Raw genomic sequence first — 20,148 nt, forward strand, 5'->3', positions numbered from 1 at the left:
ATGCTGTCTGAAAATTATTTACAGTGACAACAAAATGAGTTACATTAGGGCCATGTTCTCATTCCAATGAGCAAAAAAAGGGGTAGTTTGGAATTTTCTGAGACAGTGAAAAGACATACAAAGGATGTGTTTGGGGATTATGATTGATCATATTTTGAACTTATTTTAGATTTTCAATACTAAAAAGAACAAAATGGCGCCCTTAATTATGAACAAGGGCCAGCGAGCCTGAAGTACGCAGACTGCATCCAGTGTAGCCCCTCAGGAGTAATCTGAAATCAAAAATGGAAAGCACCAGTCGACACTACATTATATTTATGGGCACCTATACCTAGCCGCAGTGAAATAACCTTAAATTTAACAACATGGTGCTAACTCGAACTCTCATTTCGATTTTTGTTTTTTTTTCACTCTTTACAGCTCTACAAAAAAAGTTAGTACTTACAAATTTCATATATTATAGGTAAAAGCTCCCAAGAAAAGTGTTTACTTTTCGGGGTTCAAAGGTAGAAGTTAACAGGTTGAACAGTTTTTATTTTACAGTGCAGGGAGTTTTGAAAAATCGTTTATCAAGAAAAACATGATAAAGCTTATGGAAAACTTTTGTATGTATTATTAGTTCAATCTGCATAAAACAACAGTTGTTATATATTTTTGATGTCGCTAAACACAAATCTGAACTTAGATTTTCAAAATTCATAATGGCTAATCCAAGATGGCAGACCAAAAATTATGTTTTGACCAATTTTGACCAAAATTTGAGCAAAACAAAGTGTTTTCGTCACTTACGTTTAGTCTGCACTCCCAGAACCATGTACCTAACCTTCCTCTAATTCGAACTGTTCCCGGAGAGCAGTTCCCTCGCTCCTCTTCGCGAGAAAAGCCGATCTGGCTGAGCTGGATATGTTGCGTTCTGCAGCCTGTACGCATTGTTCGTCAGCTTTTTCGGCAAATATGTTCGCATGCACACTGCAATACAAATCATTTTGTGAACGTGCTTCATGGTACGACAAGTTTTCTACGTGAGCGTCTCCGGCTGAGAGTATCCCGTGGGGGCCGCGACACTGCTTCGAACAATGGGCTATAGAAACTTTTGTAACTCAAGAATAAAAAAACCTTCTCGTCCCAACATTCTAACACATATACCTTTCAGAAATGCAATAAAAAATCGAATTTGCGACCATTTTGAATGAGAACCTGGCCTTAAGTTCACTGGATGACATTATTTGTAAAACAGAATAAAATACTCAAAAATCAGTCCCAATATGCGTAAAATAGAGGTCTGCAACCAGGAAATACTTCCAGATGTCAGAAAACAAACAAGACAAAACTGAAAGCTGCAGATAGGAAGATGTGGAGGGAAGCGTGGAGAAGTTTGAGTACAGAGTGGATTATGTGTGGCTGATGTGTATGAGGAGAGATACTCACCTAAAAGAGTGCTGAAACCTGGCCAGAAGCTATACACGGGCTGGTTCCAATGTCAGTACATATGTCGTTAAACCTCTGGGAGGAAGGAAGATTAGTGTTTAACTTCCCTTCGACATCGAGATCATTAGAGACTGAGCAGACACTCTGAATGAAACAAGAATGGAGGAGAAACTCGGACGCACCCGTTCAAAGGTACCATCCCGGCATTTGCCTGGAGCGGAAAGGTAAATCAGGATGGTCGGAAGCGGATTTGGACCGTCGTCGTTCCGATTGCGAGTCCAGTGCAATATTTAGAGTTCGGATCCTTCTTGTACAAAGAAGATGAAGAACGTGCATCTATCAACTTGGCTCCGGTAATGCCTAAGAATTCGAGTTACGATACTGATGTAAAAATTAAGAAATCACATTACTGGAAACTTTATAATTTGCGGACAACCATATACTAGTGGCTGAAAATGAAGGTAATTCACGAAGATCTGCATACAGTTTCAAATAATTCTTACAAAGTACAATTTCAGAAATTAGAAAGGACAATAATAACTGATAAAAAATTTTAAAGAGTAAAAATTTCAATTAATAACAAAATAATAGTACACATAACGGACTTTATATCTTTGGGGTAGCCATCTTTCACAACTTACAGACAAATTGACAAATAGCAGACTTCAACAAAATATAGTAATTTAAATGTAAACGCAAGGAGAAACTTTAGTAAACAAATGGGGGATACCAAAACCGGCTCTTCTATGTGGGTGTGAATATAGCACTCTTCGCCTATCTGATATATCCTGAATGAACAGTACACAGACGAGATTCCTTCGTTCTGTAAGTGGTTTAACTTGGAGGGACAGAGTGAGAAGTGACTACATAAGAACATAACGGCATATAGAAGAAATAGTACATTATGTGCAAAAGTGATAATGTAAATGGCATCAGCTAGTAATTATAATCCTAGGAATAGGCTACTACATAAATCGCCCCAGTACTAGTGTCAAGCAACTACAGATTTGCGAACACATCGTCCATGGATTGAACAGATTGTATAGTCACAGAACGTAGATACCCGACAGTGATAATGGACAGCGATGATGTTTATGAAGATGGTGCATACCACTGCATGTTATGGAAGCATGTGAAAGAAAACGTTGTATGCAAAGAGTATTCGAGTGTGTTTGGAAATCAGTGCGGTGGAAAGCTGAAACATGTAATTGTGAATGCAGACACTCCGTAACCTTACTGTGATGTGTTATGATCGATCTTTGAAACACAACAAATGACCAATTAATGAACCGTTGCTTCAACTAACATAAGCTCGCCAGATAAAAAATCTGTCATTCTTAGATAGTTTTTTACAAGCATCATTTAATACTGTGTTATTCCGCCCATAAACTTCATAATAGGCTGGATTCGGTTAGGAAGTAAGTCCAGAAGGTTGTGCAGGTACGTCACATCCAGGTTAAGCCACACCCTGACGATTTGATCGCACAGTTCCACCAAATTTCGAGGAGGCTGATGTCGGTGTTTTACCTCCCGTTCCAACACCTCCCATATATTTTCTGTGGGTTTCAGATAAGGTGGTTTTGCACGTCAGTCGAGATGTAATACGGTGGGGGAGTGTTCAGAAAACAAGGTACATATTCTTCCAAACCGATGAAATCTGCTGTTGTCGTCTCGACAAATAGGGGTATGCAGATGTTGACTGAAAGACAACACCTTATCATTTAGAATGTTTAAATAAACGTGCTGGTTCGTATTAATGGTCACCTCTGTGAGCGGGCCCGATTCATGATAAGAAAAATACCCCCAAAGCATCACAGACCTACCTCCGACTTGAACCTGACTCGCACGCATTCATGATGAAATGCTTAATTTGCCCTTCTGTGCACTCGACGACCTGCGTCATTTCAGCATAGGCTAAAACGTGATTCGTCAGACTTACTGTATATTACGTTCCACCAATCAGCTGTTTTCTGCGTCCGATGATTTCTAGCCCATTAAGACGCGCAGCTTTGTGTGCCTTTATGAGCAACAGTCTCTTGCGAGATGACCGACACCAAATGTTCACTGTATGCAGTTCCCGTCGCAATGCTCTTAACAGGTGAGTATGGCCTTTCATTCACTGCGTACAGCAATTACTGCCTGCTGTGGAAGCGATTTTGATTGACAAGCCTTGAAACTCGTCTCCGATCCCTCCCAATCACGATCTTTTTCAGACCACAATCCTGACGTCGTGTTTCGTGGCCACGTGTGTTACACCACAGCTTGTAGCCACGCTGAACAGTCCGCTGCGAAACACCAAGAAATCCAGCAACTTCACATACCGTGTGGCCATGGGCATGGCCAAACACTGTAAACCCTTTTTGTCACTCTGTCAGCTCTCAAATTTACCCACATTTATGGGCAGTGTCCGGTTGACACATAAATGCCTCACTGATCGCTGCTGCCTTATTCTCACATAGAGAGCACGTTCCTCGATCGCTGTGCCATCTGTAGTAGTAGTAGTAGTAGTAGTAGTAGTAGTAATAGCAGCTTTATTCATCCGTAGATCTTTTCTTACAAGGATATAGGACATATCAAAGTATTTACAAGTTTAGACCAATTTAAAATAAGCTAATTCGTGTACACATGTATTTACAGACTTCTAGTTAGAGACAATCATTAGATTTACTCCTGGTATACAATACTCTTTTTTACAAATAACTTATTAAATAATGTAATGCCACACTGTTCACTCATATCTCACTATCAGTCACTGCACACACTAAACACACATTGTTTCATAACACTTCACTCACTACACACACACACACACACACACACACACACATACACACACACACGCGCGCGCACACGCTGGTGATCTCTGGGACATTTTCTGTACCACAACTTCCCATTTGATGTCCTGAAAAACTGAATCAGCATCCCTCCATAATGAGTGAGAAGTTGAGCTCACAGAGAGGAAGAGGTGTTAGTAATGTGCTATGCATAGCTGTGGGGGGTAAGTATTTCTAGAAAGGAAAAAAGAAGAAGAAAAACATAAAGTGAAGGTGTTATGTGGAATGTTGAATGTTTTATAATCATTGTTATTATTATTATTTATTTGAATAACATTTTTTATCAAACCACTGCTCTGTTTTATGTAAGCAATCCTTCAATGTATAAAATGTATTGCATAACAGGTATTTTTAGCTGCCTTTTTAAATAAGTGTATTTTTGGAATTTCTCTTATATCTTTTGGTAATTTACTGTACAGTTTTACTCCTTGGTAGAAAATTATGTTTTGAGTTTTATGTTTATTTTTTCTTGGTAAATGTAAGTTGAGTCTATCCCTTGTTGCATGGTCATGGACAGAGCTGTTTATGCAGTAATTACCAATGTTATTTTTGATGTGTACAACAGACTGGTAAATCTATTCACATGGAGCTCTTAAAATCTCCAGTGTTTTGAACAGATCTTTACAATGAGCTCAACTAGTATTTTTGGTTATGGCTCTTTTCTGGAGTTTCAAAACAGTGTTCATATTTTGTGCATTTGTTCCCCAAAAAAGAATGCCATAGCTAAGAATTGAGTGTACATATGAATAATATGTAACTAAAAGACACTGCATGTTACACACTGATGATAGGATTCTAAGGGCATAACATGCTGATGACATTCTGTTTGCAAGTACCTTTGTGTGTTCACACCACTTCAACTGAGAATCAATATTAATTCCTAGAAATTTTGCATTTGTTACACAGTCATTAGAGGTACCATATACATTTAATTTAACATTGTCATTTTTACTCTTCAAACTGAAATTCATGGCATTAGTTTTCTTTATGTTCAATGTCACTTTATTGCTAATTGATCAATCATAAACTTCCTTGAGAGTTTCATTTGCTTTCTCAGCAAGGAGTTCTCTTATTTTCTCAGTGACTATAATATTGCTGTCATCAGCGAAGAGAATTTTTTTCATAACTCATTTTTAGCTAAGTAAGAGGCTTTTTCTCAAAACCTACTCGTCAGAACTGAATTGAATTTTGAGATTGGGTTCTTATCGTTCCCAGCTGCCATAAAATGGAGCAGATTTGTAATGTTTTGCATAGGTAAAGAGACAAAATAAAACCATTTTCTACAATCATAAAATAGACAGCACTTGAACACAACAGTTTTGTTTCATTAGACTGCGATCTATTAAATAAGCTTTTTCTGATTACATTATGTTTGCCCTGCTTCTGTTGATAATTTTCAGAAAAGGTACCATCTGGTCGAAACCGTCCAGACACCCCCTACGTAACGCGGATTGAGCACTGCACGTGTATGTGGTGTCCCAGGAGGAATGGTCAATATTCAAGCATATGACAAACACGATCGTTCAAAGCAAAGAGTCTAGTAAACGTATTCTCTAAAATGCATATCTTAAAAGCTTTCAGTAGAAGAGGTGTGTTTCACAGTATGAAAGATGAACAAGGGCTGATAGCTCTTCAGGTACACAGTTTAGAGCCCATGTTTACTGGACATTTTTTCTTGTTTCGGTCCATACTACCACCACTCAAAGTTTGGAAAACAAAGGCTTCAGAAGAATAGATTTGCTTCGCGGTATCGAAGATGAAGTGCTCACAGATCTTAAGATACGCATTTTAGAGCCCATTTCACTAGATCCTTTTGTTTCGAATGATCGTTCCTGTCATACCGCTGAATGTTAACCACTCCTCCTGGGACAACCTGTACGCCACGGAAGTCTGATCCGCTAGTATAAAAGGACTCCAGCACCATTGGACATTGACACTGGAGAAGCAGCAACAGCAGAATGGGTCGGTCAGGAGAGGTCAGTGACTTTCGAACATGCACTACTCACGATGAACCTCCCCATCGCACCCTCCTCAGATTTAGTGGTAAGAGGGCCCAGTAGATAGCCCGTCGAAAAATGAACACAGATCAAGCATGGAAATAGGGAGAAGGTATACTGAACTGTGACAAAAAAAAAATCAAAGTAGAAACAGCGAACGGTCTAAATTTAACAACTGCAACATTAAGTAGAAATCTTTAAAGTTAGTACCGCCATTAGACTGTTGTTTATTTACAGTGTTACATTTACACTTACACAATCATAATTTCGGCTACTGCTTTGTTTCAGCACTGAGTATACCATCTTGACTCAAGATGGTGTACTCAGTGATGAAACAAAACAATCGTGATTTCGGCTACTGATTTGTTTCATCACTGGCTACACCATCTTGACTCAAGATGGTATACTCAGTGATGAAACAGAGCGGTAGCCGACTCAAGATGGTATACTCAGTGATGAAACAAAGCAGTAGCCGAAATCATGATTGTGTAAGTGTAAATGTAACACTGTAAATAAACAACAGTCTAATGGCGGCACTAACTTTAAAGAAATATATTATGACTGTGGCCCCACATCATGAAAAAATTGAGTAGAACGTAACAGCCAAGGCATGACTGCTCTGTGGTCTAGCTGCAGTGTAGCTCAGCGTGTTAACCGGCACGGTAGCTCAGCGTGCCCTATGTAATAATAACAAATAAATAAAAATAAAAAATAAAAAAACTGAATGAATGGATCAACAATGAACTTCAACCGGTGTCATGGGACACCCGTCCCGAGCAATTGCAACGAGCAATAATGATCAAAATTAGATTAAAAAAAGCGTGTTCGCTCGTAAGTTTGGCTGCCCCGTGCATGAACTGAGTGAATGGATCAGCGATGAACTTGAATGGGTGTCGCCGTGCGGGATTAGCCGAACGATCTAAGGCGCTGCAGTCATGGACTGTGCGGCTGGTCCCGGCGGAAGTTCGAGTCCTCCCTCGGGCATGGGTGTGTGTGTGTTTGTCCTTAGGATAATTTAGGTTAAGTAGTGTGTAAGCTTAGGGACTGATGACCTTAGCAGTTAAGTCCCATAAGATTTCACGCACATTTGACCATTTTTTGAATAGGTGTCATGGGGCATCCGCCCCGAACAAATGAAACGAACAATACTGAACAAAATGTGATAAAAAAAGAAAAAAAATGGTCACGGTGTAGAAATGCAAGGCGGCGAGCCTTTAGTACTAAACCCCGTCGTGTCATTTATTATTTTCACAACTTTATGAACTGCTCGTCCGGTCATTGAAATGTTTGTTCTTTTTCTGTAGTCTTGGCTTTTGTCATACAATACATTGGTTATATGATATGAGTCATGAGGTAAGAATAAATTGCCGTCGCAAGTAAATGTGATGAATAGTGAGAGCAATCGAGATGCCACATAGATGTCTCGCAGAAACTAAAACAAGAAATAAACGATTGTGAACAATGTTACAATAAAGGAATTCAAAAGTCAAAACTTCCAAAACGGAACGCAGATTCAAAAACGATAAAAGCATATGTTTTGACAGAAAGAGAAAGGGTATGATTGTGAAACTATTGCGTTCATTTATTGCAATTTATGTGAGTAATTGTTATGTTTTCATCATTTCCTTGGGAGTGATCACATTCACATTCATACGAGCACCTAAATCCGGCAAGGAGTCATATCTCTACAATATTGTAGAACAAAAGCAAACTGGTGCTTTTCATTTATTATTATAATGTTGTTATACCAAGAACCGACGGAAGATTCTGTTAATATGAGTCATATCTCATTCAGTTGCCAGTTGTACAAATCAGGTGCGTCGGTAAGAGATTCCTATCATATGACACACGTACTGTCACTAGTGCCATGTATGACACACCAGTCGTGTTTTAAGGTGGAGGATTCGGTTGACTTGTCGCCTTGTCATCAAACGTTTGCGGTTCCCATTCGAAAGCCGCTTCCTTTTGGCTGCTGATGAAGTAGTTGTGCAGAATCAACTTTCATTGTAGATCCTTTCCTTACACCTCGCTGTTGCAAACGGACGTAACACCATGACACAGACACAAATCTGAATACAGCGAATTAAAAAAAAATAGCACGAAGGAGCTTTGGACACGACTCGCCCGCTTTGCAGTCGAACACCGTGATCACTGAACCACGAGGCTGTCACTGGTGGTCTTCGCTCAATGTTGCAAGTCCTTGTTAAGCTTGGAGCGTTCACTGTTTCTATTTTGCTTTCTTTCACAGTTCAATACACCTTCTCTCTGTTTTCATGCTTGATCTGTGTTCAGTTTTTGACGGGCTATCCACTAAATCTGAGGGGGGTTCGATGGGGAGTTTCCCTTGTCAGGCCATGTGACTGGCAGCAGGCAAATTTTAATGTTTCCAAAGGTCCTCAGGTAGACCGTTGGTTAAAAAAAAAAACACATAAAATCAGTGGAAGGAATCCTGAGTGATTCGAAAGTGCTACCACAAGTTCAGTTAGCTCAATGACTATGCATAGGGAGTTAAAAAGAATGGGATATAAAAGTCAAGGAGCTGCCCATGTGCTACACATTTCTGAAGTGAATGCTGAACGAGTGTTGTGGTGGTGTAAAGAGGGACACACTGGACGTAGATGACCTGGAACGAATGGAATGGAGTGGTGAATGACCTTACACATTGTGGCAACCCTGTCGAAAGATTTGGGTTTTTCAAGTGCCATCAGTGCCATCAGTGAAGTATGAAGGGGCTAGTTTCATAGTATCGAGGTGTTTTTAGTAGTTACGATGTGGTCCCTTTATTGCGCTTAAGAAAAGGCTAAATGTAGAATGATATGGACACGTTTACCATTGTGTGGAGCAGGAGAGGAGCTGCTGGGAAAGGTTGATTGTATCAACATGACAATCTGCTCTGTCATAAAGCAGCATCTGTGAGGCGATGATGGATAATAACATTCCTGAAACGAACTGGTCAGCCAGAGTCCCACCTGAACGAAATGGAACACCTTTCTGATGAATTAGAATGTCTGCTTCCCTCCAGACGCCAGCGTCCAATATCGCCATATCCTATAGTTTCTGGTCTTGAGCCGCCACACCTCCACAGACGTTCAGACACCTCACTGAAAGTGTCCCCAGCAGAATGAAAGCCACCATAAAGACGAAGGGTGAATACACCCCATGTTACTCTGCACTAATAGGTGTCCAGATACTTTTGATCAAATAGTGTACATACAGTAACTCATATATAGCAATGAAATCGTTAACATGTACACTGTCCAGTCATATTAATATGACTACTTGGTGCCACCTTTTGCAGTGTGGATCGCTGTCAGACGTTAGGAAGAGGATCAGTGAGGTTCTGGAAGCTGCCGACACTAATGTGGAGCTAAGAACTCCAGTGCCGGGGCAGCTGCGCTACATTTCTCGGTTGAGGATCCGTGGTGCGAACAGTCGGAAAGAGATGGTCTCACAGATTCTGGACCGGGTTTAAACCCAGCGATTCTAATAGACAGAGGCGTACGGTAGACTCATGTTGGTGCTCTTTGAACCATGTTCGTACACTAAGAGCTGTGTGACAGTTGCATTGTCCTCCTGGTAGGTGCCACTGTGCCGAGATGAAACAAACTGCAAGTAGAGATGGACATGGTCCCCGATGATATATGCATACTTGTGTTGATCCATTGCACCTTCCAGATCGAGGAGATTATTCAGGGAATGTCCTCCGGCGTGGAACCTTCCGACAATTCTTGCAGCGTGTTTGCTTTCAGAGTTTCACGCCGTGCAAGCCAACGACCATCTGTCCGATGAAGCATAAAACATGATTCATCTGAAAAGGCCACCTGTCGCAACTCTGAAGGGGAGGCCACGACGTTTGGAACGCGGATTTACTGCAAACTTCGTACACTCGTGGTACTCCATTAGGACAACAAAATGTGCAAACAGTAGCGCATACTTTTCAAGTGCTCTTGAGAAAATCGCAAGATAATTTCGGTCTTCAAATATATACCTGTGCTTGGCCATTATTTCCATGAAGAGCCGGCAGCCGAGTGGTTAGCGTTCAAGCCCCGTACGCGCTGGGTCGCTGGATCGAGTCCTGCTCGTCAGTTTTTGTGCTTTTTTTAAATTTCTAACACAGTCATTTTCTTTACTATTTATATTACAATTGATGTAATGGGAAAAATACGTGTAATCGGATGAACTTTTATTAAATTTACAATGTTATTTGGCAGTCTACAAATTTTTAGTAAGACATATTATACAGTATTCATAACTACCGACTAGTAAACGACCAAACGCATAAAGTGATACTGAAAATGTATGCCTGTCCGTGTCTTCAAAACTGTTCGTATTTAATCGAAAGAGAACGAGAAATTGCTTCTGGTGAAGACGCTATTAAAACATTCGATACTGCATGACCAATGATCAGCGCCGACATTAAGGAAATGCTGCGTTATGCATGGTTTGCTTCCAAATTATCGGCTGAAAGAGAGGATTTGAAAATGTTAACGAGGTTTGTTTTTCCACGGAAAACCTCAAAAGACCTTGCGTGTGCGGAAACATTGCATTTATTCAATGCAGATGGTGCCGTTTAACTTTGTTTTTCATGTTTTTACGAAAAATACATCCCGAAACTTCTACTCGTAAAGTCGAAAGGGACGATTAATTGTACATCTTTCGAAATCCATCTGTGCCGGTCAAAGCTTGGAGGTAACAAGTCGTTTCGGGCTACTTCCAGGTATAAGGGATTTCTCAAATCACGGACAAGCATACATTTTCAGTATCACTTTGTGCGTTTGGCCGTTTAATAGTCGGCAGTTAAGACTATTATATTATTTGTGATAGTAAAAATTTGTAGACAGCCTAATAAAATTGTAAATTTAATAAAAGTTCATCCGATTACACGTATTTTTCCCATTACATCGACTGTAATATAAATAGTAAAGAAAATGTCTATGTTAGAAATAAAATAACTGAGGAGCGAGACTCGATCCAGCAACCCAGCCATTACAGGGCTTGAACGCCAACCACTTTTTTTTTCCATCTGCTCGGGGCGGATGTCGCAAGACACCCGTTTCAGTTCGTCGTTGATCCATTAACTCAGTTCTTTTATTACAGAGGGCAGGTACCCCTCTGGCCGAACACGCTGAGCTACCGTGCCGGCTCTACTCGGCTGCCGGCGCTTCATGGTAAAAACGGGCACACACAGGTATGTATTTGAAGACCGAAATTATCTTGCGATTTTCTTAATAACGCTTGAGAAGTACTTGCTACTGCTTACACATTTTGTTGTCCTCATGGAGTACTACGAGTATACGAAGTTTGCAGTAAATCCGCATTCCAAACGTTGTGGCCTCCCCTTGTCAGTGGCCGTCCAGCTGGGGTCATTGGCACTCTAATTCCAATTTTAATCGCCGATGAACAGCAGCCAGCAAGGGTGTATGGACCAGGCAATTGCTGTGCAAGCCCATATGCAGAAACGTTCGCTGAACGCTCGATGAGGAGGAGCTGTCGGTAGCCCCTTGGTTCATCTGGGCGTCAGTTGCTCAACAGTTGCACGTCTATTCTCCCGTACACATTACTGGAGTCATTGTTCACCTCTGTCATCTATGGCCCTTGGTGCATCACAGTTGCCCCGGCTCCAGTTTTGGATATCGCCATTTTGCCATGCACGATATACTTTAACCACGACGGCACGGCACGACTTAGCTGTTCCGGAAATACTTCCACCCTTCCAGAATGAGATTTTCACTATGCAGCAGAGTTTGCGCTGATATGAAACCTTCCTGGCAGATTAAAACTGTGTGCCGGACCGAGACTCGAACTCGGGACCTTTGCCTTTCCCGGGCAAGTGCCTTACCAACAGAGCTACCCAAGCACGACTCACGACCCGTCCTCACAGCTTCAATTCTGCTAGTACCTCGTCTCCTACCTTCCAAACTTCACAGAAGCATTTCTGCGAACCTTGCAGAACTAGCTTTCCTGGAAGAAAGGATATTGCAGAGACATGGATTAGCCACAGACTGGGGGATGTTTCCAGGATAAGATTTTCACTCTGCAGCGGAGTGTGCGCTGATATGAAATTTCCTGGCGGATTAAAACTGTGTGAGGTACTGGCAGAATTGAAGCTGTGAGGATGGGTCGTGAGTCGTGCTTGGGTAGCTCAGTTGGTGGAGCACTTGTCCGCGAAAGGCAAAGGTCCCGAGTTCGAGTCTCGGTCCGGCACACAGTTTTAATCCGCCAGGAAGTTTCACTTCTACCCTTGACCCAAAAATCAATCACCGCGCCCTTTTGGACGTAAAATAAATCGCTCCGTTCCGCAATACGATATCGACTGCACTGTTTTCTGTGTTCCCCCGACACGCTGTATGTACCCACCACTCTTAGTGCTGCCACCTGCCGTCTGTGAGATGTTATTGCACATCGGCGGTGGCCACATTAATGTGGTAGGACAGTGTAGAAGTTGTAAAGAAAGACATCGTAGAATAAGTGGAAGTTGTTGTAATGAATGTTTCTTCCTGGGTAACTAATTTCCATCAAGCGAGTATCTTCAAGTTAGGGATTGTTAATGAGATTGTTGTGTGTGTAGTATTTGAACAGAACTCTAGAGGATAACGTAAGAAAGCTTACGACGAGGCGAATTTTAAATGCCTGTGAAGAACTACACTACTGGCCATTAAAACTGCCACACCACGAAGATGACGTGATACAGACGCGAAATGTAACCGACAGGAAGAAGATGCTGTGATAAGCAAATGATTAGCTTTTCAGAGCATTTACACAAGGTTGGCACCGGTGGCGACACCTACAACGTGCTGACATGAGGGAGGTTTCCAACCGATTTCTCATTCACAAACAGTATTTGACCGGCGTTGCCTGGTGAAACGTTCTTGTGATGCCCCGTGTAAGGAGCAGAAATGCGTACCATCACGTTTCCGACTTTGATAAAGGTCGGATTGTAGCCTACCGCGATAGCGGTTTATCGTACCGCGACACTGCTGCTCGCGTTGGTCGAGATCCAATGACTGTTAGCAGAATATGGAATCGGTGGGTTCAGGAGGGTAATACGGAACGCCGTGCTGGAACCCAACGGCCTCGTATCACAATCACTCGAGATGACAGGCATCTTATCCGCATAGCTGTAACGGATCGCGCAGCCACGTCTCGATCCCTGAGTCAACACATTGGGGCGTTTGCAAGACAACAACTATCTCCACAGCCGGCCGAAGTGGCCGTGCGGTTAAAGGCGCTGCAGTCTGGAACCGCAAGACCGCTACGGTCGCAGGTTCGAATCCTGCTTCGGGCATGGATGTTTGTGATGTCCTTAGGTTAGTTAGGTTTAACTAGTTCTAAGTTCTAGGGGACTAATGACCTCAGCAGTTGAGTCCCATAGTGCTCAGAGCCAGCCAACTATCTCCACGAACAGTTCGACGACGTTTGCAGCAGCATGGACTATCAGCTGCGGTTACCCTTGACGCTGCATCACAGACAGGAGCGCCTGCGATAGTGTACTCAACGACGAACCTGGGCGCACGAATGGCAAAACGTCATTTTTCCGGATGAATCCAGGTTCTGTGTACAGCATCATGATGGTCGCATCCGTGTTTGGCGACATCGCGGTAAACGCACATTGGAAGCGTGTATTCGTCATCGCCATACTGGCGTATCACCCGGCGTGATGGTACGGGGTGCCATTGGTTACACGTTTCGGTCACCTCTGGTTCGCATTGACGGCACTTTGAACAGTGGACGTTACATTTCAGATGTGTTACGACCCGTGGCTCTGCCCTTCATTCGATCCCTGCGAAACATTTCAGGAGGATAATGCACGACCGCATGTTGCAGGTCCTGTACGGGCCTTTCTGGATACAGAAAATGTTCGACTGCTGTCCTGGCCAGCACATTCTCCAGATCTCTCACCAATTGAAAACGTCTGCTCAATGGTGGCCAAGCAACTAGCTACTACTCTTGATGAACAGTGGTATCGTGTTGAAGCTGCATGAGCAGCTGTACCTGTACACGCCATCCAAGCTCTGTTTGATTCAATGCTCAGGCGTATCAAGGCCGTTATTACGGCCAGATGTGGTTGTTCTGGGTACTGATTTCTCAGGATCTATGCATCCAAATTGCGTCAAAATGTAATCAAATGTCAGTTCTGTATTTGTCCAATGAATAACTATTTATCATCTGCTTTTCTTCTTGGTGTAGCAATTTTAATGGCCAGTAGTGTAGTTGAAAACTAGGTAAAAGCTCCCTGGCACCTGGTGCTTGTGCGACGTCAATAACGTAGGCTCTCGTACAGAGAGCAGACAGGCATCGGTTGCGAACGAGTGGAGCGTTGCAAGTGACCGGAGGCGGGCCGTAGAAAGCTGCGACCCCTGCGCTCTGCGCCGCGTGTATAAAAGCGCCGCGGCGGCGACAGGCGCGCAGTGGGCGTGTAGACGGGTAGGCGAGGCGCGACGCGACAGCACGGGCACCGCAGCGCAGCGCACACGCCGAGCCAGCATGTCAGCCGTGGCCAACACGACCCTCAGCCGAGCACTCGCGCTGCTCCAGCTGCTGCTGCTTGCGGCGGTCACCTGGGGGCGGGTCGTGCGTGAGTTACCGCCCCTCCTCATCAGAAAATAGCACCCTAACGTCACATCAGAGAGCTAATAGCTAGCTGACACACCGTGACAGCCATGATCCTTAAGGGGGGTAGGACGTCAAAGGGGCCGACTTGGAGCAGGAGAGGCACCACAGGACATTTTAATTTCCACTCTCTATACTTTTAAAAATTCATAAAACTTTGTCAGCATGGCCAGGAAGGATTCAGGATTCACACTCATTGCAGTGGAAGTTCGAAAACATAACGAAATGATTTTTTTCATCATTTATTTACAAGAAAAACAAATTTTATAGTTAATTACCTCAATTTTTACCACAGTTTTTAATAGATTTGTAAAATTCTTGAGTTTCATACACCTTTAAGTATGGTTTGTATGCTGTGCAAAATTCATCGAAGAATCTCTCTTACTTCTGAAGGAAAGTGTACCTACAGCAACAAATGCTGCATCATTAGTAAGTGAAAAAAATGATGAAATTTGACAAGTAAAAAAAATTAATTCGTTAAGTTTTCGAACTTCCACTGCAATGAGTGTGAATCCTGAATCCTTCCTAGTGATGCTGACAAAGTTTTATGAATTTATTTGTACAATTATAGACACTGGAAATTAAAATGTCCTGTGATGCCTCTCCTGCTCCAAGTCGGCCCGTTTGACGTCCTACCCCACTTAAGAAAAAAGTTTATACGCCGCAAGCTACCATTGCAGTGGGCGGGCACCTTCTTGTTACCTACATGATAGTCACAGTTGCGAATATGGACAACCACCAGCTGCATAATGGACTGACGACAATGAAAATTTGTGCTGGACTCGAACCCGGATTTTCCGCTTATTGCGGGCAGTCGCCTTACCATTTTTTTAAATCTCATTTTGTTCGTTATTATTCTTTGCATTTGTTCGGGGCGGGCGTCCTATGACATCTGTTCAAGATCATCGTTGAACCGTTCACTCGGTTTTTCTATTTCAGAGGGCAGTTAACCCTCTGACCGAACACGCTAAGCTACCGAGCCTGCACCTACGCTCATACACACGTTATGTACCGGGTGATGAAAAAGTCAGTATAAATTTGAAAACTGAATAAATCACGGAATAATGTAGATAGAGAGGTGCAAATTGACACACATGCTTGGAATGGCATGATGTTTTATTAGAACCAAAAAATACAAACGTTCAAAAAATGTCCGACGGATGGCGCTTCGTCTGATCAGAATAGCAATAATTAGCATAACTAAATATGACAAAGCAAAGATGATGTTCTTTACAGGAAATGCTCAATATGTCCACCATCATTCCTCAGCAATAGCAATAGCAGCAATAGCGTCGTCACGATACACTTGCGACTTCACGGACTGAGGTCTGGGAACCTGGGAGGTCAAGCATGATGAAAGTGGCGGCTGAGCACATGACCATCACCAAACGACGCGCGCAAGAGATCATTCACGCGTCCACGCGTCTAGCAATGCTTTTTTTTTTTTTTTTTTTTTGTTCTAATAAAACCCCATGTCATTCCAAGCATGTGTGTCAATTTTTTACTCTCTGTCTACATTATTCCGTGGTTTATTAAGTTTTCAAATTTAGACTGACTTTTTGATCATCCGGTATATCCCCGTACAGGGGAGACAGTTTAGTTGAAAGTCGCTTGCCCGGTGTCGGTAGTTAATGCGATATTGCCGTACCTGTGTTGCTCAGAAGGTACGATGCAATATTCATTCGGATGTGCATGCGTGTCCGAAGCGGCAGGCACTGCGGCGACTGCAGCCATTATGAAATACACGAAATACATTCACAGTTGCGAATATGGACAACCATTACAATGAGGAGAATGGAAATTTGTGCGGGGCCGGCACTCAAACTCGAATTTCCCACTTCTCACGAGCTGTCGCTAAACATGCTTCACAGTCAGATCCAAACTTCCACATGTCGTGAACCATGTGTCTCTACCTACGCTCGTACGCGTATTATGTATATTTCCGTACAGGGGAGGCATTTTAACTGAAAGTCGCTTGCCAGTTTTCGGCGAATAAATAGGATATTGCACTGCTTGTGTTGTTCAGAAGTACAAAGCAGTGTTCCGTCGAGAATGCATGCACGTCTGGAGAAACAGGCACTGTGGCGACTGCAGTTGTCATAAAATACATGAAATGTATCCGCTGTTGTGAATATGGACATCCATCAGCTGTGTAATGGAACATTGCAACGTACGTCATGAACAACACACGCACTGCAATATCGAATTCGCTTTTCATGCTCATATTGGAGATGGTATTGCCCTCGTATCGCTCCGAGCTGGTCGAGGTGGCCGAACGGTTCTAGGCTCTACAGTCTGGAACCGCGCGACCGCTACGGTCGCAGGTTCGAATCCTGCCTCGGGCATGGATGTGTGTGATGTCCTTAGGCTAGTTAGGTTTCAGTATTTCTAAGTTCTAGGGGCATGATGACCTCTGAAGTTAACTCACATAGTGCTCAGAGCCATTTTTTTTTAATGCTCCGACCTTTTATAACTCACCTACCTGGCTAGTTGGAGTTATATCTCCTATTGTTGGCAGGGTGCCCTTGCTTATCTTCCTCCGGCCTTTTAACTGACGTAACCAATCAATTATAATCAACCTTTTGATATTCCCCTTGTTATGTGAGTAAAAGTCGATTCTGTATTTAAAGTACTAAACTCAAATGACAAACCTTATCAATAGGTGCACGTCTTGACGTAATAAATTTTAGCAAAAATATTGTACACATATTTGTTGAAACCATTCACAATCATCTGATTTTCGGAGTTGTCTTCCAGGAAAATCGGGGTGTCTTACCTGCTGCTCGCTGCCTGGGATAATTCTGTGTATGAATAGGTTCTATAAATAATGTAGACGACACCAGGCTTGCAATAAACTTTTTTCTGGTCCTTATTACAGACACTTCATTGTACAGAACGTAATATAGATCCACAACGATTTCAAAAGACATATAACAACATGATGACAATCGCCATTTTTCGTTACATTGTTTGTCCATGGTCAAAATTGAAATTACAATCAATATTTGTGATTTTTTTGGTAAACTGTGTAGATATTTTGCTGCTACAAAGCACAGTAACAAGTTTCGTACAAGTAGAATTTAAGTGTAAGTACATTTTTATATTGAAAATTCATAAAACATACTTTGCAAGCAATGATGTGAAAATTATTTTAAATGACAGACTGATTACTTCTTACATTTATTTACTAACATTCGCGCAGCCTACTGCTTTCGTGTATAACAACGCTTTATAGTCAGTTTTTGATAGCACAATGTTGTTTCCATAATTTCGAACTTGACTGTGCCAGCTAAAGATACTACCAATTTTTAAAATTCTTTATGATATTATATAGAGCGATCTAGTTTACAGAAAGAACTCCTGCAATATACATTTGAAAGTTATGGAAATCTGGTATGGATCTAGCTACTAGAATGTGGTATTGTACGATTCATAATATCCAATCTGGTCCACAATATTACAACCTACAGTTTAACGTGTTGTTGAATCTACGTAGCAGCTTAGCACTTCTCCCATTAAAAGACTTTGCCAGAGGAGTACGAAGTGATATGGAACAGATAAATATCACAAAGCTAACAGTGGCTCGAATCCTAAACTTTTGAAGCCCGGGTATCCTACAGAGCCACCTATCCTTACAATATTGTCGATATCTTCTCCTTTGGTGTTGGTTTTGGGAACGTTACTGGCATCTGATGGCCGGAAGCTCTTACTGACGCCATAGCTCTGTCCTTTCTCCCCCACCCCCGTTTTCCTGGTAGTGAGAACTCACAATGGAGTGAAATCGGAAGATGTAAAAGTAGTTTCGTTTGTATACCGCAAGGGTGTTGCAAGGCCGTTACTGTTCACAAATAATCTGGTGGAAAAAGTCGGAAGCGATGCGACGCCCATCGTGAACGATTCTCTCGTATATGAGAAAACTGTAAGAAAATGAAGGAAGACCGCAGAGAATCGAAGCTTGCTGCAGGGACTGGCAGATAGCACTCAGCGTAAATAAATGTATCGTATTGCGTATAAATAACCATAAAGAACTTTTATTGTTCGGTTACGCTAGTGGTGATCAACCATTGGAAAGAATAAGAACCATAAAGCATGTAGAAGCAAGCGTCACGTGAAGTTGTTATGGGATAATCACATACCAGGTCAGATTCATTGAAAAAGTCGTGAGGAAATATAATTAACTCTCGACACAGGTGGTTTACAAAGCACATTTTCGATAGATTTCTGGAGTAATGTTCGGAAGTTTGAGAACCTGGGAGGGGGGGGGGGGGGGTCCACTGGAGGCGAACTGCACAATAACCCTGGGTTCGGTGTGGGGCGGCGGTGGGGTGAGTGGACTGCTGTAACCTGTTGTGGGGTTGTGTACCACTACGGGCTACGTCGGGGACGAAGCCTCTCCGTCGTTTCTAGGTCCCCGATTCCATACAATACAATACAATACTACTACTACTAACAATATGGTTGTAGTTCAAACAGCGAGAGACGAAATCGACGCTCGATGCCTAACGAAGAAGTAAGTTAGCGAAGTTGTCGAATTGTTAGTAAGGAAAAAATGACATTTCGGCTGAAAAGCTAGAAACTTGTAAAAACCATGTTTTTCGTGGCTTTACACAGGACCTTTACTTTTGGCTGATGGCAAAATTAATTAAGATATTTTAGAAAACAGTTCAGCAACACTATGCTACGGAATACTCATAGCCACTACATAACTCTATCATTTTGGTATGAACCCAAGGCTGGTTAGTCGTGCCAAATCAGTTCGCCTGCAAATCCAGCAACTATTCGCGATGTTTCAAGCAAAAAGAAAACAAATTTCTTCTTCGGAGCGTCAGAACTTAACGGAAAGCTTCCCCCAACGTATAACATTATAAAAGAAGCAAAATGACGCTCTACTCTTTGTCAGTTATGTATTACGCGAGTGTGTCACGATCAGCTACGGCTGTCACGATAGCTTTGGCACGTAAAGTTAGTTTCCCAATTACGTTCTTTTTTGTTCTTTTTTGGGGTCGGTGAGAGGCGGGAGGAGCGAATCTGGTGATTATTTATAAAGTATCCCCAGGCACTTCATTCCTCTACTATTACGAGTATTTAAGTGATCTAGTTGTGCTTGCCTAATGAGCTAGACACCGAGAAGATGATAAAACTACAATTTTGTTTCCTTGGATATTACACACAAAGACCATCACCATCCAAGCAAAATCTTAAAGCTGCTGGTTGCATACTAAACCATTAACCGCATCAGTTTTTCATGTCCGCCTGACGTTACCATTATTGTGATAATG

At 42.3% G+C, this 20,148-nt stretch overlaps 1 protein-coding gene across 1 annotated transcript in view; it reads left to right on the forward strand.

The window, feature by feature from the left end:
• The first annotated feature begins 14,711 nt into the window (after positions 1-14,711).
• Positions 14,712-20,148, forward strand: part of LOC126455586 (circadian clock-controlled protein daywake-like) — a 63,489-nt gene continuing 58,052 nt past the window's right edge. Inside the window, exon 1 of the mRNA XM_050091344.1 lies at positions 14,712-14,834. Coding sequence (XP_049947301.1) covers positions 14,744-14,834 — 91 coding nt within the window. The 5' untranslated portion in view covers positions 14,712-14,743. The remainder of the gene's footprint in view (positions 14,835-20,148) is intronic.

This window comes from Schistocerca serialis, chromosome 2 (assembly GCF_023864345.2).
Source record: "Schistocerca serialis cubense isolate TAMUIC-IGC-003099 chromosome 2, iqSchSeri2.2, whole genome shotgun sequence".
Taxonomy (NCBI): Eukaryota; Metazoa; Arthropoda; class Insecta; order Orthoptera; family Acrididae; genus Schistocerca; species Schistocerca serialis.